This window comes from Herpailurus yagouaroundi, unplaced genomic scaffold (assembly GCF_014898765.1).
Source record: "Herpailurus yagouaroundi ecotype Mexico unplaced genomic scaffold, PumYag 139, whole genome shotgun sequence".
Lineage (NCBI taxonomy): Eukaryota > Metazoa > Chordata > Mammalia > Carnivora > Felidae > Herpailurus > Herpailurus yagouaroundi.
In genome coordinates this window covers 59445665-59471906 of record NW_024412394.1, presented here as the reverse complement: position 1 = coordinate 59471906, position 26242 = coordinate 59445665, and the positions used below count along the sequence as shown (strand labels likewise).

The 26242-nt window shown below is 33.9% G+C and overlaps 1 protein-coding gene across 3 annotated transcripts in view; it reads left to right on the top strand.

Annotated features, from left to right (window-relative positions):
- The window catches only part of ASCC3 (activating signal cointegrator 1 complex subunit 3), a 369269-nt gene that overhangs the window by 235329 nt on the left and 107698 nt on the right, over positions 1-26242 (top strand). For all 3 annotated transcript variants that reach the window (XM_040474260.1, XM_040474261.1, XM_040474259.1), the window contains exons 21-30: positions 1391-1616; positions 2874-3028; positions 5422-5520; positions 7378-7546; positions 10278-10498; positions 11967-12052; positions 13479-13645; positions 13754-13899; positions 14023-14143; positions 16596-16738. In XM_040474260.1, coding sequence (XP_040330194.1) covers positions 1391-1616; positions 2874-3028; positions 5422-5520; positions 7378-7546; positions 10278-10498; positions 11967-12052; positions 13479-13645; positions 13754-13899; positions 14023-14143; positions 16596-16738 — 1533 coding nt within the window. The remainder of the gene's footprint in view (positions 1-1390; positions 1617-2873; positions 3029-5421; positions 5521-7377; positions 7547-10277; positions 10499-11966; positions 12053-13478; positions 13646-13753; positions 13900-14022; positions 14144-16595; positions 16739-26242) is intronic.

Sequence of the window (26242 nt, the reverse complement as noted above, 5' to 3'; positions counted from 1 at the left end):
ACATGGGATTCCTCCTTCCATTTCTTTTAGCTTTTAGGGAACAACTGTAGGTTGTGACATAGAAAAATAACATACTTTCAAATACAGTTGGGAAAATTAGCCTGGCATGTTCTTACAGGAGCAACTAGGAATGATGCAAGAAGAAAATCTCTTTGGTAGAGATAATAATCAAAATGTTCACTTCATTTATCATTCTCTTGGCTTAATAAAAGCCATCCTGTAATTTTTAATAGGTATCCAAACTGTCCTTATACTTCTAAGTACCATTTTTGTTCTTAAATTTCTAATACTGATAAAAAGTAGTTGAATTTGTTAAGAGACAAATACATATTTTATATAAAATGTAATATCAAATCCCTTAACTCTTATGATCATTTTTACCTCATAACTTCGATCTTGGTCAAAATAATAAAAAGAGAAGAAAAAGAGTGAAGATTTTAGATAGAGAAATCGAAGTTTTTAAAGTCTTCATTTTCAGATATAGATGTCATTAAATTCTATGAGGTATCTCCAAGGTCATGACTTTAAAAACAATCTTCAGTAAAAATATGCAAAGTTAATGATAGAGGGAAGAGGGCAAAACAAATAGAAACTAACTGTGGAGATGCTTAATAGGCTTCAAACATTGTAGCTTTCTATATGTCTATTAATGAAATTATCCTGACCATCGAATTTAGAATTTTGGAGTTAAATTGGAATTGTTTAGACCTGACTTTGAATAGATACTGTGACACAAACTATCTGTGTGATCTTGGTCAAATTATTGACCATACCAAGCTCTAGTATCTTCATCTGTAAAATCATAATATCAAGATCAATCAAATGCAGTTGTTATAAAGATTAAATGAGATAATAGATTAAATTAGGTACATAATGCTGTTAATATGTTGCTTGGTTTTTAGAGAGCCACTAATACAGATAGCTACACTCATCAGTACTTCCTTTATCACTCTTCTCTTACTAATTTTTCCATCTGACTGGATCCCAAAGTCCTCCTTATTTTCATAAGTAGACTTATAATCATTCCACTATATACCCAAGAATATCCTTGACTGTCTCTTATATTCTAAATGGCCTCAACAGCATACTAAGTACTTTATATACGTTTTATCTCCTTCATTCCTGGTTAGGGGATGTAGGGTGGAGCTTCCTGAAAACTTGGAAATGAGGCTGCCATCTGAGAATTAAACAAGATAACGTCCACATATGAAGGATGTAATTATTCTTATGTAGAAATAATCAAGATAAATAGGGTTATATGAGAATAGATGTTGCCTACAATTAAAGGGTGCAACTTGGCATACTTCTTTTAAAACTGGGTGTGAATGACAAATTTGACAAATTTACAAGTACACTGTACCTAACTACTGACCCTCTTTTTATTCTTCAGAATGCAGCTAGAATTGTTCGTGCTCTTTTTGAAATTGCTCTGAGGAAACGTTGGCCTGCCATGACCTACAGGCTCCTGAATCTTAGTAAAGTCATTGACAAGAGGCTTTGGGGTTGGGCTAGCCCTTTGAGACAGTTTTCAGTGTTACCACCACACATTCTAACAAGATTAGAAGAAAAAAACCTTACTGTGGATAAGCTGAAAGACATGAGGAAAGATGAAATAGGTAAGAAGGAAGCAAAAGTGTTTTAATGTATTATTCTTTACAAATAAAAGTTTATTAGATATAAAAGAGAACTATTGTGCATTTTCACATTACTCAAGATAAATTTTTACCATTTTAAATCACGTTGGTATCAAATGTAAATAACATTTGTTCTTCTGTGTTTATATGATGTTGAAAAATTATTTATCCATACATTTTCACGTACCTGAACATTTTATTGGACAAATGTATAATGTATTGACTAGTTAATATTTCACATTCAGAACAGAATAGACATTACACATGAAGGGAGTCAGGCTGAGGAGGAATAAGGGGGGAGGGATAAGGTCCAAAGATGTAAAGAGAGGTTGAGGTAGTTATTTCACTTGTATAGTGAGAACACTTTCAAGATAGAATGGTAGAAGGGAAGTATCAATGAAATAGAGAGAACTTGAGAATATTAACGAAGGAAGTTGAGAGCACTCACACTGGAGTAACATGTAAATGTTGTATCAAAATAAGGAAAATCACTTTAGTTCAGATTCTGGTGAACATAGAACATTTTGATCTGTTCGTAATCTTGCTTTAAGAAATTATATTACGAAGAACCTAGATAGACAAGAAATGTTGATACTATTAAATATAATCTGTTTCCACTTAATTGCTTGAACTGAAGTAGGAAAATGTCTATAGTTAGTCACATCTGTTTGTGACACCCCCCCCCCCACCGACCCTGGCATTCCCAGACATAACTATTTCAGAATCTAATCATTCATGAAAATATGTATAACTTGTTAATTATGTGCTATGTGACCATAATTTATATTTTAGCATTTTTCTGGAAATGAGTTTGGATGGGTGATTTGTGTTTTATTATCAAAACATTTCCTATCATGGTTATAATGTTGAGAAATAGACTTTGTGTAAATTAATGGCTGTTTTCACAAAATACTGAATATTTTTATACTATGTCATGAGCTAACTAGGAGAAGTGGAACTGTTTATAGTAGTTTAAACACTGTCAAGTTTCAGTAATTTTAAGAACCCTATTAATAGCTGAAGAAACCTTGATACTGGTTTTCAGAGCTATGAATTGCTAATTCAAGTTAACTATTACAAAATATTCAAACATGCCAGGTCAAGAATGTCAGCTATTCTACGTAGCAAATCATAAAACAAGCAATAAAACCACCTTCTCTGAAATCCCATTTACAAGTCAGATTATATTGCTTTTTTTCTGTCTGAACACATTTCTTCTATGTGATGTTTTCCTTACAGGTCACATGCTGCATCATGTGAATATTGGGCTCAAGGTCAAACAATGTGTTCATCAGATTCCTTCTGTTACAATGGAAGCATCCATTCAGCCCATCACACGGACTGTCCTCCGAGTGACGCTCAGCATCTGTCCTGATTTTACTTGGAATGATCAGGTAAAAGTGGAAAATATCTATATCCATGATAAACAAAATGTGTAAACTGCAGGTTCAATTATACCTCCTTACATATGTCCTTAAGGCATGTAGAAAATCTCTAAAAAAAAGATACATTGAAGATTTATTTTAAACAGTATAGTAATATTTACTATCATCCTCAAGAAAAACATGGTATAATACATTAATATGTCAACCAATGAGACCTTTCCAGAACTCTTAGGTGACCTAAATATTTAGCATTGAACAACAGTTTAGTGATTCACTTTCATAGTGACTTTGCTTATTAACTTTGTCTTCTTTAATTTTCTCTCTGGTATCTTCATTTTTTGCCAGTCCTACTTACTCTGTCATTTTAGTCTATTAAAAAAGTCAAGATTCTTCGTGCTAAACAAGCCCTTTAATCCTGATATTTCTCCAACTATCATTCTCTTCTTTTCTTTACCATTAGACTTGTAGAAAGAGTAGTCTGTATTTCTTCCTGGTCACCAGTTTCCCTCCTGCTGAGACTACTTTCTCAGTGATTACTAAAAACTGACTGGTTGCCATAATAAATGACTTTTCTCAGATCTTTTTTACTTCTCTGAACATTCAGCACTATACTTTGTCCTTCTTGAGAATGCCCTTCCTTGGCACCCATAACATGCCTATTTCTGTTTGTATATCTTCGATTCTTCTTTCTAAATCTTAGGTGTTACTGTTTGTGTGTGTGTGTGTGTGTGTGTGTGTGTGTGTGTGTGTGTTTAGGAAGATCTACTCTTGATCCTCTTCTTATTCTGTCAAAATTTTTAAAGGTCTGTCTTTTCAGCAGTTACTGTACAAAGAGTACAGTAGAGATTGTAGATACAAAAGAAAGTAAGTCTCAATCCTTTCTTTCAAGAAGCCAGTGGAGGAAGGCAAGGAAATCAGTAATTGTTGTGGCAATTCCTACTTTACATGGTTATTGTAAGGTTCTAATTCAGTTTCAGTAAATATCTTCTACATTACCTGACATTATTTGTACATCTTTAATATGAATTAATTTTGTCAGTGTGCTCAAAAATTACCCAACCGTAGTCCTAATGCAAATCTACCACTGGTTGTAAACTGTCCTAACCAGTAATTTCTTCAGTTTCCTCGTCTGTAAACATAAGTAATAATAATAATAATTATTAGTTTTTCATAGAATTTCTGTGAGAGCTACATGATAGAAAATTATATTTAATATTTGTATAAACAAAGTTTCACATAAAATATAAATTAGCCATATACTCATATTTCATTTTGTATTTAATAGAGTATTTTTAAAATGCATAAAAGCTTTATTTTTTTTCACACTGTTTACTTCTATCAGTATCCATAGAAAATCTTTTACAGTTTGGTTTAATTCATTAGTATGATAGTGTACTTAATTGTTTTTATTGTAAACTCTATCAGAAGGCTGTTGACTACAAGAATAGAAAACCTAACTTGTCTCAAACTGACTTATGCAGGAAAATATATTGTCTTCCACAATAAAAGTTCCAAAGGTAGAATAGGCTCCAAAGGTGATTGAGTCTTTTATTTAATGCTATAATTTAGGGCCCATCATATTGCTGTCCTTACACTCTTGGCTACTTTCCAAATATTTTCATGCTTCCTTGTTCACACTTAACAGAGAAAGGTAAACACACCCCTACTTCTTTAACCCAGAGCATGGACTAGAAGACTTTTTCTTCAGTCTAACTGGGCTGGTATTGGGCATGTGCCTATCCCGTACCACAAGCTGTTTGTTGTAAGGAGGATGCTGTAAGCTGATTGGCTTGTACTAACCAAAATCATCCTGAGAGATGTGGTCACCTTTCTCCTGAGTCACATTAGAGAAAGATGAGCACTGACAAGATTGAGCTTTGTTAGGGAAAAAAAAAAAAAAAAAAAGAGGGAGAGGAATGAATACACGAAATATAGTATATCTAGCTATCCAATGGAATATTATTTGTCAATTAAAAAGAATGAAGACTGATGCATGATACAACATGAATGAACCTTGAAAACATGGTAAATGAAAGAAGTGAATCACAGATGCCCACATATGATTCTATTTATATGAAATGTCCAATATAGGCAAATCTTTATAGAGAGAAAGCAGATTGGGGTTGTCAAGGTTGCAGACCAATAGGGGAAGTTACGTAGTGACTGCAAATGGGTTTAAGTACCTTTTTGGGGGTAGTTCTAAAATTAGATTATGGAAGAGTTTGTACAACTTTGTGAATATATTAAAACCATTGAACTATATACTTTAAATGAGTATACTTTGTTATGTAAATTATACATCAATAAAGCTGTTAGAGAAAAATGGCTGCTGGGTGTGCAGACAACAATATCCCTTACTTGAGTTAAAATATACATAGTATAAGAATCTTATTTTTTTCTAGGTCCATGGGACAGTAGGAGAACCTTGGTGGATTTGGGTAGAAGATCCTACAAATGACCATATTTATCATTCAGAGTATTTTATAGTTCTAAAAAAACAGGTAAACATGGGTGTGTTGCTCTATTATTATGTTGCTATTATAGAAAGAAGAAAATATGAACTAAATAATTTCTGTTTTTACCTATTTCTCTACAATTTCATAATGCCATTAAAGCTTTATTTATTATTTTTTATGTTTCTATTTGGTTTTAAAGAAAACAGGAATTGCATGTTATTGTATTCATATATTCAATGTGATCTTAGTTTGAGAAATTGAATTGTAATTTTTATCATGGTTTAAGGCATGACTTCCAGAGGAGTGGAATATGTCAAATGGATGGGATAAGTAATGTAATAGATAAATAAAATTAAATAAATAAAAATTACTAACTTTAGGTTATTTATTAAATTAAAACTAATAACTTTAGGTGTTACAAAAACAAAATACTAAAGAGTATTGGCTCACAGAGTAAAAAGGGCATTTTATTTTATTTTTTTTTTCAGTATATGAAGTTTATTGTCAAATTGGTTTCCATACAACACCCAGTGCTCATCCCAGAAGGTGCCCTCCTCAATACCCATCACCCACCCTCCCCTTCCTCCTACCCCCCATCAAGCCTCAGTTTGTTCTCAGTTTTTAACAGTCTCTTATGCTTTGGCTCTCTCCCACTCTAACCTCTTTTTTTTTTTCCTTCCCCTCCCCCATGGGTTTCTGTTAAGTTTCTCAGGATCCACATAAGAGTGAAACCATATGGTATCTGTCTTTCTCTGTATGGCTTATTTCACTTAGCATAACACTCTCCAGTTCCATCCATGTTGCTACAAAGGGCCATATTTCATTCTTTCTCATTGCCACGTAGTACTCCATTGTGTATATAAACCACCATTTCTTTATCCATTCATCAGTTGATGGACATTTAGGCTCTTTCCATAATTTGGCTATTGTTGAGAGTGCTGCTATAAACATTGGGGTACAAGTGCCCCTATGCATCAGTACTCCTGTATCCCTTGGGTAAATTCCTAACAGTGCTATTGCTGAGTCATAGGGTAGGTCTATTTTTAATTTTCTGAGGAACCTCCACAGTGCTTTCCAGAGTGGCTGCACCAATTTGCATTCTCACCAACAGTGCAAGAGGGTTCCCATTTCTCCACATCCTCTCCAGCATCTATAGTCTCCTGATTTGTTCATTTTGGCCACTCTGACCGGCGTGAGGTGATATCTGAGTGTGGTTTTGATTTGTATTTCCCTGATGAGGAGAGACGTTGAGCATCTTTTCATGTGCCTGTTGGCCATCTGGATGTCTTCTTTAGAGAAGTGTCTATAAAAAGGGCATTTGTAAAAAATTTTCCATAAATAACAGCAGAAAGACTCAATTTGATGCTGGCATATCTTTAACTGTGATGCTTCATCCATGATTTCTCTTTTTATTGAAGAGAAAGCAAGCTTCAGGCTGGGAACCTTGGGTAGACAGCAGTAGAATTTCACAGCAATGTTTTGTGTTCATGATTACCTTCTATTTATGCTAGTTCCTCTTATTTCACTTAATGTAGTAATAGAATTTAAAGAAAAATATTAAGTAAATAATTTGGTAAAAATTATGAAGTCGAGTAATTTAATGCATGAAGTTTGGGAAATTCTGATAATGAGTCAAACTGGTAACTTGTTAATATGTGATGATATGCATATATAAATAATATAAATTGAGTATAAATTTTACTTTCAACAATATCAGGTATCCTCAGAAGGAAACCACCTACACATTTCTAAAGTGCCTGAAAATCTCGACTATTTAGAAATCTAAGATATTTTCTTTATCTTTAGTACCTCTTGCTGTAGATATCATTGTCTTAACCATAGACTAAGAAGGCCTTTATCATTAGCATATTCATGTTCATTTGAGATTTTATTTCACATTAGGTTATTAGTAAAGAAGCTCAACTACTGGTGTTTACAATCCCTATTTTTGAGCCTTTGCCTTCCCAATACTACATCCGAGCAGTGTCTGATAGATGGTTAGGAGCTGAGGCTGTATGCATTATCAACTTTCAACATCTGATTCTACCAGAGAGACATCCTCCTCATACAGGTAACATTGAATAGTAACTTGAATCATTGATTTTGCAGAAGTGTTGTGTTAATTAAAGTTGCAATTGTCTATACTTAAAAGTCTGAATCTGAATCAGAATCCAACTTATTTGTCAATATAGTTTGAAAAGAGACTTTCTAAAATAGATTGCTATATATACATTTGGTAGAGTTTTATGGTGGGCCTTAATTTTGTTTTAGTTCCAAAAACATTAAAGTAAGTGTAGTTCAGTCTCATAGTTCTAATAAGCATGAGACTCACTATTTCTGTATTATTTTGCCTTCATCCCTATTTTTACATATGATCATTACAATTTCTCCATATTTTCTTCCTTTTCCATTGCAAGTGTTAATCTGTGCTCTCTGTGAAGCTTTTGAGGTATACTTTTTCTTTGCGTTTATTACTGTTTACTTAAACTTATTTCTAGTATGTTAAATGAATTAATTAAAGTGAATTATAGGTTCTTTTCCCTCCATACAGTGTGCTTCTACACCAAAAATAACAAATGCTAATATTAAGGAATTAGATAATACTATCACTACAGAATAGATTCACTATACCTCAAGTCACTTTGCATCCAACAAACAAGTACCATTTTTATTAGTTCTGTTCCTCCACAGTAATATGATAAAAGGGTATATACTAATCTGCAATATCATGTAACAGTTTTTCATTGTCAACTAACAAAAATCCATTTTAGATTTTTGCAACATGAGCAAGTATGTTTATATTGTGACTTATTAAAGAAGCAAAATTTCATGAATGTTTATATTGATACTTTCCAGTGGCCTATATTCTATTTCAAAAATATCTTTAGGGGCACCAGGGTGGCTCAGTCAGTTAAGCCTCTGACTCTTCATCTCAGCTCAGGTCTTTATCTCAGGGTCATGAGTTCAAGCCCATGTTGGGCTCTTAAAAAAATCTTTAGATTGAGCTATTAATTTATTATATTAAGTTTATTTCTTACTGAGAATTCATAATTGATAATTATTGATTTCAGGAGGCCTTTAATTTATAGAAAATTGAAGGTCAATTTTTTTTTCATATAATTCCTCTGAAGACAAACTCTTTGTTTTTTCAAAATAAAAATGTTAGTAAGAACATTAGTTAGTTAGTAAGAATTAGTTCATACTAACATATTTTTCACAATCCTTTGGGAAATGAAAGAAGGCATTAATGTGACTTTCATCTTTGCCATTTTTGTCAAATGGGTACCTTGTTCATTATCTTAACATATCTTAAAGGGAAATACTTTACAGCTTAAAACCACTTGGATATGTTGATAAAACTAAAAAAGTTTGTCAACAGAGAAATAATGAGATTGTAGCATCTACTGATATACTCACTGAAGAGGACCCTTCTGCTTTTCTTCCATCAAATATGCCTTATATGATATCTAGAATCTCAGAATACATAACGATGTTTAGTGCTTTAGTTTAAAAATACATGCTACCATCATCACTAGTAGATCTCTGACTTCAGTACTTGATTTTAACGTGCATGAACATTATATTTTAATGCTCATTTTATCACCTCTCTGTTGAGTGGCCAAGCACATATCATCCTATTTATATAATTAGTTGACTTCTAACTACATTTTAAAAAGCAGTAAATGTACCACCACCGTGACATCTCAGTTGATACTATAAATGCATGATGTAACCTCAGTGATTCCCGGTTCTATTTGGCTGAGTGTGTGTGTGTGTGTGTGTGTGTGTGTGTGTGTGTGTGCGCGCGCGCGCGCATGCGTGCATGCGGGTGTGTGCATGGGTGCATGTGTACATATGGTGCCTCAACCTAAATCAGCCAAGAAAATTCTTCAACTTTCATAGAAGTCAATCATTTTAATTTATATCAACAATATATATCGACAATCGATATATACCAAAATGTTTATTTTTTAGTTCCTATTAAGAATATGTCTATGTCTTGATTAGCATTGCAAGGTAAGACTTCTTCCCTTCTTGATTTCAGTAGGTACAGAAAATTTAGGAGATTATAATCTGCTATAGAAAACATGTGGTTAGCTCTCAAGTACCTATGTAATAGAGTAGAGCTGTGGAGCTAAGATAATATTTTAAAAATAGCTTTTTATTTTTAAGTGTAATTTTTGAGCAGAGAATTCTCCAGGCTTTCTGTTATGTGTTTTCTCAGTGCAGTTCTTTTGTACCCAGTCATTCTCTGATTTGAAACTCCCCCCTGAGTTTCTTCCTTTAATTATTTTTAGTTTAGTTTACATTGGCTAGAGCAATAGCTCACTCAACCATTCTGGTTTGGTCCATTTTCTAACAGATCAAAGGAAATTTCTTATTGGTAACCATTCTAGAACTGAAGTTTGCAAGTGGTTTTCCTTTTTCTACAGATAGGGGTAGATTTAGTTTTCTTCTATACCATGCATATTTTCGTTCACCTGTTATTCAAATTACTTTCCTGATTGGGAGGAGCAATATAGATAGGTAGGTAGATGGATGGATAGATAGATAGATAGATATAGGTATGACATTGTATTCGGTATATGGGGACTCCCCCAGAAAAGTGTCCAGTTCATCAATATTATAGATGTAGTAACAGGGAAAAAAAGATATGTAACAGTATATAAAAATTTTTGTTAAGTCTTTTTTTCCCCCTCTAAGGAATTAAAGATTATTATAATTTATTCCTAAGAGACAATATTCAGTATTGTGCATTTTTTCCAGTTTTTTTAATGGCAGTACGTGTTTCATCTTTTCAGAATTACTGGATCTTCAGCCTTTACCAATCACAGCTTTGGGATGTGAAGCATATGAAGCACTATACAACTTTAGCCACTTTAACCCTGTGCAGACACAAATATTTCATACCCTGTACCACACAGACTGTAATGTCCTCCTTGGAGCACCCACTGGATCAGGAAAGACCGTTGCTGCTGAATTAGCCATTTTCAGAGTCTTCAACAAGTACCCTACTTCAAAGGTCTGTTTGAAAGAATCACATGCTTACATTAAATTAGAAAACGCAGTTCATAATCTGTAAACTAGCCAGTTCTAAATACACATCAGGACACAAGCACTCTCTCAGTGAATTTTCTGAGCAGGAGGTGGGGGTGCAGGGGACCAGATCAGTATTAGATAACTGGCCAGAAGAAAACTTATCTTAAACTTTGGAGTTCTCTAGTTAGATTTCTAATGTACATGTCAATTTCCACATGTCTTTTTCTCATTATAAGATACCTGATTCATAGCCATATTTATAAGATAAATAATGACTTTTACTCACATCCTTTTGCTATAAAAGAAATCCTAATCTGGGCACCTGGGTGGATCAGTCGGTTGAGCGTCTGACTTCGGCTCAGGTCATGATCTCACAGTTTTTGGGTTCAAACCCTGCATCAGGCTCTGTGCTGACCACTTGCTCAGAGCCTGGAGCCTGCTTCTGACTCTGTGTCTCCTTCTCTCTCTACCCCTCCCCCACTCACACTTTGTCTCACTCTTTCTCAAAAATAAATAAATGTAAAAAAAATTTTTTTTTTTAAAAGAAATCCTAATCTTTAAACAAATACAGTTTAATTATACACAGGAAATACAGAGGCAGTTTTACTCCACATTTCTGCAAATGCCATATTATTAATGTAATGTGGCAAGTCAAATAAGTCTTAAATTTATGCTTTCCTGAAATGTGAAGTACATACTCATAGTTTAGAGGTACATATTTTTCAGGAAAGCTAATTCATACATTGTGATTGGAATTATGTGGTGTTTTCCTCATCATTTATTATTTTAGAAATGTTTTAACTTCCTTTTTCAGTGATTTTCAATTAGCGACTTTTCTTCTCTGCTTAGCTTGAAGTTTTCCTACTTCTCAGTCTATTTTGTGGTTTTTGATCCATTATGAGACCTGTTAATACAATAGTAGACCTCTCCTATAAATTTGAAACATTTTATAAGGGAAATATTTTTTTTCACTGAATATTCTGTATATAGATTTGGATTATTAAAGACCAATTGTTGTTATTAAGAAAAGGTAGAATATATGACTAGCATTTTTCATAAAATCTCCATTAAAATTTAAACAACCAGATTATGTTTTAGAATTTCAAAAGTAGTAACTTTTTTCATGGAGGAGTTAGAATCTTGATCATAATAACAGGAAAAACTTATTTTCATCAGAATATAAAATACTTAAAACACCTTCAGTGACTTTTAAAAAATATTTAATATTTTCTGTGTCAGTATTTTATGATGTCTTATATTTCAGTCTTACTTTGGATGAGGGTAATTTGAGCAAGTTAGTAACTTTCCCCATTAATTTTAAATTTTCAGTAATATAAGATACATTTTTAAACCACACTGTCGTATGTGGATGAATTTTACGGGGTTTACCTTTATTTGAAAATGATGTTACTATTTTCATGAGATCTTTTTACCCTCCCCTCTGTTTTCAGGCAGTGTATATTGCACCCTTAAAAGCTCTTGTACGTGAAAGAATGGATGATTGGAAAGTTAGAATAGAAGAAAAACTTGGTAAAAAGTAAGTTCTTGCTTTATCAGAAGATGTGTTTTAAGTAACCTAAAAGGATGAACAAATAAAAGATTTTCACAAAAGTGTTGAATGCTTTTACAGTGATTTTCATAGTCTTTTATTTAAGGGTATTGTAATTACTGTTAAAATGTTATCACTATTCCCATTGTTTTAGTATTGAAAAATGAAAGTCCTTTAATTATTTAATATGAATACTTGACAAAATAATTCTCTCATAATTTTTAAATTCTAAAACTAAAGAAAAATAAGTTTTATCTCTTTATTTTCCTTTCATATCATTCGCAGTAAGTCCCAGAAATCACACTGAGGGCATTTTGATTATAAATAATCTTACCAAAAAATAGAAATTCATTAAAGAACATGACTTTTTAAAGAATATTTTAGTATTGCACAAGTTTATTCATTGTGGTATTTTTACTAGCAAGGTTGCAGGTAACCTGAGTGTCCAATAGAACATGACTAAATAAATTATAGTACATTTACACAATGCAAAATATTGTATCATTCTATTAAGAATGAACTTTTTATATACTGAAGGAGTGATCTCCAGAGATATTATAGAAAATGTTTTTAAGTAAAGTATCCTATCTTTTACTTTTTTAAAAAATGGTAAAGAATATATGTTGTTGCTTTAGAATAAGGACCAGGTGATTGGAAGATAGACATACGACAGAGACTGCTCACCACACATTCTTTGAACCACGTGAATGTATTACATATTCAAAATAATAAAATACAAAAATAAAAAATGAATAAAAATAAGCAAAAGCTTTGGGAACACTGTACTTGGGGAAACTAGTCTTACCCTTTTTTGTTTTTTTAGAATTAAGTTAGATATAAAAATTATTTAGTAATTACCTAAAATTTAAAGTTGGCCTTCAGATTTCCCTCTTTCTCACTATAAAACTGAGGTCTTCTTAGAATGAGGTAGCACATATTTGCCCCAGCATATCTTGTTTATGTCCTAGTATGTTTGGATTTACCTATAGTATCTATAGAAATTTTTAGTCTAAAAAAAGAAATGAAGCTTACACGTAATTATGTTCTTAGTGAATGCCTCTTTATGTCTTAATAAATTAACACTTTCCCTCATTAGAAAGGTGTTTATTCCAACATATGGAGAAGGAAGTATGAGTTCAGCTCTATAAAAACACATAGAGCGGAGACTTTGTAAACATAATCATAGCAAAGTTTGACACCTTTGCATATCTGCATGAAAGTTAGATTATCAGTGATTTCAATTGATATGTTCTGTTACAATTCTTAAGAAACATATTTTGGACTGAGAAAATTTCAGAAATCAAGGGGAGATAAAGTAGTATTAAGCATTATAAAATTTTATTCTGAAGGATAAATTTTTACCTTTCCAAGGGCATGTGTTTTCTGAGAAAAAGATCATTTTCTTCCTTTCCAGAGTTATTGAACTAACCGGGGATGTGACTCCTGATATGAAATCCATTGCTAAGGCTGACCTTATTGTCACTACACCAGAGAAGTGGGATGGAGTCAGTAGAAGCTGGCAAAATAGGAACTATGTGAAGCAAGTCACTATTCTCATCATAGATGAGATCCATCTTCTTGGTAGGTACCACTGTATCTGATGCCAGTTTACACATTTTGACTCTCATACTTGCAGCAGCCAGCGTCGGACTTGTTAAATGATTAACATGTATTATTCCTATTTCCTAGGGGAGGAAAGAGGCCCTGTTCTAGAAGTCATTGTATCTCGAACAAATTTCATCTCATCACACACAGAAAAGCCTGTTAGAATAGTTGGACTATCTACTGCATTAGCTAATGCCAGAGACCTTGCTGATTGGCTCAACATTCATCAGGTATATGGAAGATTGATAAATAGGCATTTAATAGTGTGGCTTAGGTGGCCATATTAATGAGACACTGTTACATACACTTAAATAGGAAAACAGAAAATGATTTCTTTCTCGTTTTTACTCTAGATGGGCTTGTTCAATTTCCGACCATCAGTACGTCCAGTTCCACTGGAAGTTCACATTCAAGGCTTCCCAGGTCAACATTACTGTCCTCGTATGGCTAGTATGAATAAGCCTACATTTCAAGGTAAGCTTCAGATCCTTGGAGTAATTTGTATGGTAGCATTAAATGCATTCGAGATAATTTGGGTTTCTTTGAAATGCCGGTACTGTTCCAACTTCCACAAATGTGTAAAACAATTTACCTCAGCTGTTAAGGAAAGAAAATGTGTGTTGAATTAACTATTGAAAATTGGAGAGATTTTGTAGATGATACTGTGTTGGTAGTAGAAAAATGTATTCTTAAAAACTAAATCATTCTTAATCTATTAAGTTATTTTCTTATGGTAGTAGCTTGAACAAATGATAAATAGGAACTATAAGTGTAAAAAAAAATCACATAATCTTAATTTTTACCAGAAATCCTAAAACTTACAAATTTCAATACTTTTTTTTTTTTCAGCATTCTGCTTCATTTTTTGGTTTTCCTTTTCTAACAGATTAGGCAAGCAGGAAAGATTTAAGAATAACACTCCTATTTTATTGAAACATGTTTTGTTTAGGCTGCATAAGGAATATTTATTATATCAATTAAAAATAACCTCCAAAATAAATTCTCTAGTGTGAACTGCTGTTGATTGTGAGGTGACAGTTGTGAGGTGACTTTTTCGCTGCTGTAATTAGCCTGATGACAGAAGCAAAGTATTGATTGTGAACTAGAGACCAATCTTGGCAGTTCAGATTATTTACACCTCCACAGAAGCATTGTACAAAATCACTAATGAACAATAAATCTGCCGTGAGCTGTTCAGCCACACCTGTTCTTGCAGCAGCAAAAATCCATTAAATGTTGAGGTTTAAAAAAAGAGACAGATTCATTCATGATTATGTGTACAAATGATACCAATATTGTACTAATATGTGTATTTTAAACATTGTATTTCTAATACGATTTATCAAAGCACTACCATTTATATTCTGTAATATTCTGATAAACTGTGAGTGAGAAATAAGATAGTTTATTTTTCACGATATGTATTGTTGTGATTGCTTGTGTTTATGTAAGGAATGGCCAATTGCATACCAATGGTTGAAAGGAAGCATTTGTGTTATATAAATCAATAGTAAATAACTGAAATACTTACACTTCTCTAGATATGATATCAGTACAGAAGCTGTCCTTATAAACTGTTTATTATACCTGTAGTGTATCACTGTATTTCTTTGAGTTTAGAAATAGGATTTTATAGCTTTATTTTCTTACTCTTCGAGTATAAATATAGTGAAGTTCATGTCAACATTTTCATTATAATCCTTGTTAAGAAACAAGCCTATAGAAAGAAATTCTGCAGCTCACATTTCAAACAAGAAATTACAGAAGGTTGAATTTTTTTTATGTAAAACTGTTAAATATCTCTGTGTTAAGAGATCTTTGTACACATAAGTGTTAATTTCATATGTGCCATCTTATCAGTATTTCGGAGCCAATGTAAAGAAGCCCTGTTTCCAGTTAGGTCAGATGATTTATGTGGCTCTTTAGGTAATTTTTTTTCTTTCAGTCAAATTACTCCTGTTTCAAACTATTCATTGCATCTTCTGTGTGTCTACCTTCCATCTGAATCTCTGTCACTCAGACAGAGATTCAGACATGGTATTCTCTTCAGCTCTCTTCTACATTCTCTTATCTTTCCATTTGAAACCTTACACATATGTTTTAGAGAAAAGTAAAACCTTCGTTCGACATATCTCTGACTAGTTTATTGATATAAAATCTTTTTTTTAATATTTTAATGCTTTTATTTATATTTGAGGGAGAGAGAGAGAGTGAGCGAGCGCATGAGTGGAGGAGGGGCAGAGAGACAGAGACAGAATCTGAAGCAGGCTCCAGGCTCTGAGCTGTCAGCACAGAGCATGATGCGGGGCTGGAACTCACGAGCAGTGAGATCATGACCTGAGCTGAAGTCGGATGCTTAACCCACTAAGCCACCCAGGTGCCCCACAAACTCTCTCTTAGTTATTCCATTCACTAGTAATGACAAAAATTAAAGGAAATTTAATTTAAAGGAGCTTTTCTTAGAGAGTTTTCATCACTAGGTAGGACCTAACTCTCTCCCCCAACCCTAGGACCAGTTAACTCTATAATATCGTTGCTTAGGTGAGCAGAAACACAACTCAGAAAACTCAACCTTAGATTTAGTATTCATATACAGCTTTTACTGAAGAGTCTCAGCTTTTGTGTTACCTTCCTCAGCAACTCAGAGTAGAACTGGGAGCTGACACAGTTCAGCTTCCCCTGTCCAGGCAATATGCTCTCGTAGGTAGGTTCAGCTACCTTTCCTTTCCTGTCATTTCTCCAATATGTTGTCAGATCCAAGTAGTACCACAGATAATGCTGAATTTCATGACTAAATTAAGAATTTATTTAAATCAATGATACTAGCTTTCCTGTATCATCCATTTCATATCCTAATGACATTCATATTTGGTTGTAAGTAGCTTGCTTACTCTTATTGTCCACATTTTCCACAACTTTTCAATAGCAATTAGAAGCCATTCTCCAGCCAAACCTGTTTTGATATTTGTCTCATCAAGACGTCAAACTCGTCTTACTGCTTTGGAATTGATAGCTTTTCTGGCTACTGAAGAAGATCCAAAGCAGTGGTTGAATATGGATGAAAGAGAGGTAAGCAATATATTTTATTTCTACTTCTTATCCATGTCAAATTAGTTTGTATTATAATTAATGAAAATTACATATTTAATGATGTGTAGTTTTACTCTATACTAAAAGTTTAGTATAACATTACAGAAATTTGGGGAAAAATATAGGAAATGCATAATACTGCCACCTTAACACCTTTAATATTTTTACGTATTTTCTTCCATTATTTTCCTGCTAAATAAGTATTTTTATTCCATATTTACTTTCATCTGTTTTCCCTTTAACATCATCAGCTATGTATATTATAATATGCATATTTGTCTTTCTATTGGAGTGTTCACTGCCCTCATGCAACTTATAATCAATTTTGCAAAATTAACTTCCTATAAAATGTGTAATATGACCATTTTCAAAAATTTAGAAAACACTAAATGTATAAAAATTAAAAACCTGTTGTTATCCTGTAGCCAAGTAGTGAAATTTGAAGCAATTAAAATTTTTTATGTCTATACAATTCTATTATGTGGCCATTCCATTGTATTTTTCCTCTATCATTAGATAATCATGCACCTTTATTATTATGGTTGGTTTTTATTTAGACTTGTTTCCTCAGTGTAGAGTTCTAACTTAAAATGCAATGGGTCAAATAATGTGTATATTTTTGTAGCTTTTCATGTACACTGCTAATTATTTTCCAAAACGCACATCCCAGTTAATGTCCCCACCATTGATATGTGTATTGTCAGTAGTGTATGAGAGTAACAGTTTTACTACATCCTCATATGTTGTAATTTGTTGATATATTATAGATAAAACATTCATTATTATTTTAATGTACACCTTGATTTTTGTCTGATTGACTTTTCTCTGATTTGTTTGCTATTGGTTGTCTCTTTCTTTTTTGTGTCTTCATTCCTTTGAGGTTTTATCTTTTGCAGTACAGCATTTTCTTAAAGATTTGTATGAGAGCCTTACCAAATTAAAACATGCACTCCTGAAACTTAGTGTGATACCACTTTTTTCCGTATATATTTATGACTACATACGTAGACACACATATTAATCTTTCATCTGCTTTTATTAGTTAATTTCGCTGATTCCTTGCATGTCTTTTTGTCTTAGTAGCTTTTTACAAGTAGTTTTTGCATTTTATGTGGTACAATCAGTTAATATGGTTCTTTGTGTTTCCTTCCACTACATCTAAATATAGATATTCCTGTTTCTCTCCATGGATTTATATATAGTGATTTTCCTTTTTTGTGCTTTCCTAGTTTTTAAAAAATATTTTTTCTAGTTGGAATTATGATGAAAAACAGATAAAATCAGTAATAAAATTGTTGCATTTTCTGCCTCTTCCCACCATATCACCCCTTTCTGATCTCATGCAGCCTGAAGAACAGTCAAAACAGTGTTTCTAACCCACCAGTGTCCAGTCTCAGTAGCTGGCATGTGTTCCTCTTCTACTTCTCATGACTCATCTAGGATTAGTGGACCTGGTAGATGATACTGTGTGTGTATATATATATATATATTATAGTCATGTATTAACTAATAATTTGAAATGCCTGCAGGTGACCTTATTCACTGATAAGTAGCAGACCCCAGTATTAGCTTCATGTAAAAGGTATCACATGAATCCTTTGAGTAACAGCTACCCTTTTATCTCTCAAGTTTCATCATTACTTCCTTAATGTTAGTTCCTTAATGTTACTTGTGTGTATATATGAAATATTTAAGATAAATAACTTAAGATAAAAATAATTTTGTCAAAAGATTCCTGTCCTGTGTTATTCACTGTATGTCCAAATAGTCACCTTGTTGTGTCTAAATGGTATCTTGAACTTAGGATGCAAATGGTGAAAAGTAGATGTAGGGAATATTGATGGTTCATATGCAGCATCTGTCTGGGCTCAATCTTTTTTCTCTTGGGTCTTATTCTTAAAGTGTTCCAAATGGAGACTTTTCTTTGAAGTCAAGGTACAAAGTACATACCTATTGAACACATTTTGGGACGTTTGCTCAAAGTGTATTTGTGTGTGTGTGTGTGTGCATGTGTTATAAAAGGCTGTGTGTTTAGAACGTATGTGACTCATACTAACCTCAAATGTGAACCTTATGTGCTCTTCCAAACTAGAGTGCACTTACTATTTGTTTTTTACTTTAACGTGTGAGACCTAAGCAACTGGATAGCTCAGCCATTGTGTAGAATTACTTCTCTGTGTTTTGTTTTTTATCAGCACAAAAGTTTATCACCAAGGTTAATTAGAAACCATAGAATTTGTTTGCATGGTTTCTGCTATTTTGTAGATTTTCACTGCTAAAATAAGACAGCTAGAAATTATACCATTCTTTGGCATTGTATCTCACCAAGCACACTACAATAATAGGACCGTCCAGGCTTTGTTTTAGTCTTTCTTCTAAAAGCCATCACCTTTAAAATCAAGATTTCAAAGAGTGCAACTGATTGATATGCAGATTCAATCTGATTATACCAAAAACCTATAACATAGGTGTTTCAGTTGTTGAATTCCTAATTACCTTAAAATAGGAAGACTTTTTAACACCGTAATCTTTATGAGAGTTACTTGCCATAATATCCTGGACTAGAAGCTTAGTGACAATTCCTGTCGCTGCTTATTGTACAGTTTCAGATTGGTGTTCTGTGGCAGGACCAGGTAGGTTAGGTCAGCAAAGTCAAAAAAAAAAAAAAAATCCATCTCTCTTCTTCAAAGTAAATTATCAAAGTAAAGTATTGGGAAGCAGAAATACTCCTTCAAGTGTGTCATTGATGTAAAATCATACTGCAGCATAAGGAAACCCCCAAAGTAATGCTCTTTCAAAGTTCTCATCAGGAAGACTTTTCTGCGGTGATTTCAGAAGTGTGTGGGCATATGCTACCATGTCCCTTGGATTCTCAGTTTGATGACCACCACTTCCACCATTAACCTCAAATGATTGTTGGGCTTTTACATCATTCTCTCAACTTTCAAGTCCAAGACAGAAACATTGGAATACCCGAGCTTCGGCCTCAAGCATGCAGCAGGAATGAGAATATCTTCCCTTCTTTGGCCTTTATGCAGGGGGGGAGATATTCAAATGCTGGCTGTCTGTCAGTAGTCTTTTATAGTCCTTTACCTGCCCAAACTCATCAAACACCATTCTCTTCATACCTACACTTTAAAAAAAAAAAATAAAAAATTTTCCTTCTAACAGCTAACCCAATTCTCCCTCATATAATCAAAATCCACTCATCTTTCCCCAAGGCAGACAACTGAAAATTTCCTCATGACTCTATCGGTCCCAGATTTCTTGGTTATATCCAGTCACTCTCTGGTTCTTTTACAATCTCATCTCAATATTCTCTAGCCAGCGGACTAAATTATAAAGTTACCTACAACCCATACATGCTATATTCAAAAGTGGAGAGTAGAGAGGAAAGAGAAATGAGATTGGTTAAAATAATGTAAAATATGTTAATTAAAATATATGAGATAGCAAAGGTAGAGGCCACAGCATTTATTCCTGCAACACAGGACCAAACATATTTGGGGAGCCAAACAGACATTTGTGATTTATTTTCTCTACCATCACCTATATACTTCTTCAACCAGCCCCTGAGCTAATTAAGCTTTTTTTTTGTCCAGTGGAGTAACCAAAACCCACCTTCCTGAAACACTGGAAATTGGATTTTTATATATGCTTACTATATAAGGCTTTAAAAGTTTTTGATTAATTTTTCAAGTGGATAGTGTAATGTGAGAAGATTTCTCTAGGGTCCATCCAAATTTTTCCCTCTCCTTATTGCTTAGCAGCAGCCCAATTTCTTTATCAGGATTGGTCACCTAAACTACACTATGACCACATTTTGATTGTTCACCCCATAGAATGAGAGATGTGGCTATTTTAGCTTCTAAGTAAATTGTTACATCCCTTGGATATTAAGCCTCCAAACTAGCCGAGCTAGAATTATAGGGAAGGGAAACAAAAATTCTCCAAGTGGTTTATTAGTGCTGACTGCAAAAGACATTTGTACATTGACTGCTTGGTTCCTGGAACTATATATTCTGGCAATGAGAGAAATAGTATTTAATGATTACTAGTTCAGAGCATACACCTCATTTTATAAGATAGCACTCCAACCTTGACAAAGCAGTGTCTCTCAGCTGCCATTCTGGGTCATTAATCTATAAAGCCATCTCTTTCTGGGTGATGAGGGATGCAGTAAGACCAGTGAATCCCATGGCATCCACTGTATTAATCTTTGTCTATAAAGTGAGTTCCTTCATCAGAAACATTATCATATGAGATACTAGATGATATGTAAAGTGTTCAGTAATCCTACTGTTGAGGCTATTGGCAGCACTCGGTAGGCTGGAACAGAATCCATTCTAGACATCATCCCAAATAGGTGCCCCTCTGTGACAGAGTTCAGTATAATCTCCTTACTGCCAGATAGCTATCTGGTCCCCTGGTCAGGGTACTTTATAATGGGCCTACGGCTGTTTGCATTGGTGGCATAATGGCACAGAGCAGTGGCAGTAGCTGGGTCCACCTGTGGAGATGGAAGTCCATGTTTAGCCCATGTGTAGTTTTCATCTCTTCCACCATGGAGCCACTTAGTACATGAACCCATTGCACACAACACTGGGATCTGTGCACAAAACACCTGATATCCTTAGAAGTGGTCATTTTGCCCACTTGATTATTAATAGCATTATCTACACTTCTGTTAACTTTTTGGTAAACATCTTCATGGGATATAGGTAGTCTGTTCTGGGACCATTCTAAAATTTCTTCCATGTAAAACTTGTGCCTTTCTTGCCACCTGTCCTCCAATAGCGCTCTTGCCATGCTTCTGACCCTTTGACTAATCCAGTAGCTACAGATCAAAGCATGGATCATAATTCACATCATCTCTTCTTTGCAGTAAATTGACAGAGAAAATACTTGACACTTAGCTGTTTTTAGGGTCATCCCCAAAAGGAGCTATATAACACCATATCACAGTACTTCAGATGGTGGCGCTATCTTATGCAAAGTCTTTTGTCATTTGTATATATATGTATTTTTTCTCCTCAGTCAGCTTGACATGAGAAATACTCCAGGGAGCTTTGGTGGGTTGAAGTTAGGGATAGCACAGAAGGAAGAGGCATACACATGGAGTGTTCATGAACTACCTTTCATGATGTTCTTCCATCTGATTCTTTTATTTCTACCAATGATGGACTGCTGCCAGGCACACCAACATGTATAGCCAGAGAGATCAGATGGCATTAGTTCATGATCAGTAACTTCAGTTTCAAGATTACCTAGTATCACATAGTTAAGCATTTTTTCTCTCCCACATCAAAAATACCCATAGGAGTATTCCTCTAACTTAAGTCAGTAGGCAGCTCTTACCAGAATTTGTAAAGTGTTCATTTATGTAACATATTTATTGAATATCCACAACTTACCAAGCACTAGGTTAGCCAACTGATCCCAATTCTCGAGGAGCTCAACTAGATAGAAATTTTTAAATATATATATGATAAACCAAATAATGTTATAAAAATTGCTATAAAATGAGAAATGAAATATGATAAGGGGAGGTGGGGCTTCTTTAAAAAGAATGGTCAGAGAAGACTTCTTTAAGGAGATAACATTTAAGCTGAGACCCAAAGCATAAGAACAAGTTAGCTACACTAAGAGAGAAGATAATAGCATTTCAGGTAAAGGGAACAGGATGTTAAAGGAAGTGAGATCAGCTCAGCTGGAACAGAATAAGCTAGGAGGAGAGTAGTATAAGTTAAGTTTCAGAGATAGGCAAAAGCCAGCTCATGTAAGACCTTAGACCCATGCGTACAGAGTTTGGATTTAGATTTTAAGCAGTATGGGAAAGTAGTCATTTATTCATTCATTAAAGAAATGTCTCTTGACCTCCCTCTGTGTATTGGGTAAATTTTCTACCCTTATGGAATTAACATTCTTGTGGAGATGATAGATAGATAATAAGCAAATATGTCAAAACGTGATAATTCCTATGGAAAAATAAATAAGCAGGGTCTAAAGGGAATAGGGAGTGCTAAGGGTGGTAGTAGAATGTTTTACATTGATATAAGTAAAGAACACCTCTGTGGTGAGGGTATTTTTGAATAGAAAACTAAAGGAAGCAAGGAAATAAACCAAGCAGATATCTAAGGGAGGGGTGTTCAAGGCATTAAAATATTTTAAGCTAGGAAGATAACATACTCCAATTTTATTTTAAGATCACTTTTGCTGCTTAGTGGAAAATGGATTGAAGTGGAAGTTAAGCATGGAATTAATGATGGTGGTGACCTAGTTCAGTAGGACTTGCTGATAGTGAAAATGGAGGTTGAGAAAATGAAAAGAATCAAGAATGGCTCCCCAGTTAGTAACTCTAAACAAAAAAGTTAATATTTTGGATGTTAATTTGTATTTCTAAGATTTTCAAGGCAATTAGATATAGGAAGTCTGTATAACCCACAGAGGATGTGAAATGAACATGTGAATTGGGAACGTTAGCATAGAAGCAGCCTTTACACCCAGGTAAGCACATGAGACCCTGATATAGAGTGTGCAGGACCAGAGGGCAGGCTTGGAGTGACTCACAGTAGAGCTTGGGTAGAAAATGAAGAGCTGGCAAAGGGCACTGAGAAGGTGATGCCAGTAAGGAAAGTCCCATAGCACTGTGTGTGGTTGAGAGGGTTTTGTGAAGGAAGGAGGACTTAACTACTTTAAATGTTAATGGGAGTTGAGTGAGATAAGAGCAGAGAAAGACCTATGGGATTTAGCACTCAGACATCCTGGATGAAAGTGGCAAGCAGCAACTCTGACAACTGAAAATCATCATGAATTCAGATTTGGTGGAGTTTCTACTAATGACATTTTATTTTAGTTCTTCAGATTCATTTGGCTTTTCATTCAACATAGATACTGACTTCTTCCTATAGGTAAGAAGTTAGTACCAGGCTTTGAAGATGGACTTTGAGATTGTTAAAAATCAGAGATTAAATTGAGTTTAATATAAGAGTGACCACATTTTCAACTGGAAAATCTGTTTTATTATCAAACCAAAATAGATTGAGTTTGTAATACAAAAGTCCCACCCCAAGTGCTTTCAATTTTGATCAGGCTTCAGGCCTCTTAGTGACTGACCAGTAGAGAAATTACTAGGCTAAGAATATTACGTATCAAGACAGACATTATCCACAGATTTGTTGAGCATTGGACATCTTAATTTAGTTGGTCCTCATGGAATAGTTGTCTAATTAAGAGCAGCTACAAGATATGAGGCTGTTTATATTTTGCCATAGTTGATATCATGCATGTCTTATTGAAGAAAGAGGCAAAGATCTTACGCTTAGTAATAGTTGATATGCTTATAGTGTACTTTATAGTTCATTAGAAGCTTATATTACATAGTTTAACCATGAATTCTGGAAGGGTTGTTCTTGTTATCCCAGTTTTATAGATATAAAAACTGAAACTTGGAAGAATTAAGTAATTTGCCTGATAGCATAAAATAAATGGGACTCAGAAACTCAAAATCAGGACAGCTAACTCAGAGCCTTGTTTTTTTCACTCTGCCATACAGTAACTGAAATCCTTGACAATGTACTGACTAGAGAAGATGGAAAAGTCACAGTGTCCATATGTGATTTGAGGGGATGGAAACAAACAGTAAAGTCAGTAGCTACAATATCAAACACAGGCAACCAACAAGAGCTGTGCTATTCTCAATCATGAGTGCTGGTATTTTAGTTTATAAAGGAAGATACTTTTCAATATTCTTAATTTTTAGGCACAGAAGTGGAAATACACAAATACTAAAGAAGAAGAAATAGTTTGCTAATTGGGGCTCTTGTAAATATCGGTCGGTTAAGCATCCAACTCTAGATTTGGCTCAGGTCATGATCTCACAGTTCTGCATCAGGCTCCATACTGACAGCATGGAGCATACTTGGGATATTCTCTCTCTCTCTCTCTCTCTCTCTCTCTCTCTCTCTCTCTGCCCCACCCCACCTCATGCTCTTTCTCTCTCAAAATAAATAAATAAACTTTTTAAAAAATAGGTTAGCTAATCATCTGCATAGTTCCCCAGTTGTGTGAGTCTAGTATATGATTCATTATTTCAAATCTTACCTGTTTTTTGCCCACAGTCTAAAATGGTGAGGGCCAGCCGTAAGCCAAATGAATGATTTCATTATTTTAAGTAGTTATTTAAAGTAAATCACATTCGTGTGGTAATTGGAATGTGACATTGTGGTTGACAGCATGGACTGGAGCCAGGCCTCCTAGGTTTAATACTGACTGCCTATTACAAGCCATATGACCTTGGTGGGTATTCAACCTCTGAGCCTTTCCCCTTCATCTATAAAAGGATAATAATAATCCTATCCTTACAAGATTGTTGTTAAGGATTAAATGCATTACTTTATTTGATGTACTTAGAACAGGCCTGGAACAGAGGTAAATGTTCAATAAGTGTTAACTGTTATTGCTGTTATAGTACAGCAGCATTGAATACCTTACGTATAGACAGGTTCTTTTTGCTGAAATCTTTATGGTAAAATTTGCTATTATTTTTATAATATTTTGCTTATGTTCCTTCACAAATTTAATTCATATTAATATAGCATTTGTTCATTTAAAATTATACTGCCTTAGCAAATTAATTTTGTAAGGTCCCTTTCATCAGCTTTATCTGCATTTTAAAAGCTTTTCTCATGTGGAATTTAAGAACCAAAACAGATAAACATAGGGAAAGGGAAGCAAAAATAAGATAAAAACAGGGAGGGAGACAGACCATAAAGAGACTCTTAAATACAGAGAACAAACTGAGGATTGCTGGTGGCGTATTGGATGGGGGGGATGGACTAAATGGGTGGCAAGCATTAAGGAGGGTACATACATACATAACAGACAAAAATAAAAGCTCTTCAATATATGGAAATGCTCTCCAAACATGTGTCAGAATCTGAACTCTCCAAAAATGGAAGTAAGCATAAAATGTATATTCCAGAATAAATATGAAGTGCTGACACATGGATTTCTTACCAATAGCATAGTGAATTAAGTTAAAAACATCAATAAGCAAAAAATCTTTAATATTTCACCTTATGACCCAGTTTTGATATTGCTATTGTTAAGAATTAGGGCAAGCTAAGAAGCAAACATTGAAAAATGGCATGGTGTTTATTTAGCAGACATAGCAAAGCTTTACATGTTATTCTTTAGATTTCATTTATATATTTAATTCACAAGTAATCATGTGTTTAATCACATATATAAATATATTTACGTATTAACAGTATGGTGAATCATTTTGAGGTGTTGTTTTGGGCTTTAGAAAGGATAGCAAGGAATATGAGGAGAGTATTGGCAAAGACTGGAAATTCACTATCTTTAATATTGTTTTTAAATTTCTTTTCCCTTAGTATATTGGCAGAATGTTCTAAAGTGTTTCTTTCATTTTAACTTTTTCACCTTCAGTCTGTGGGGTTTATCATACATAAATGTATT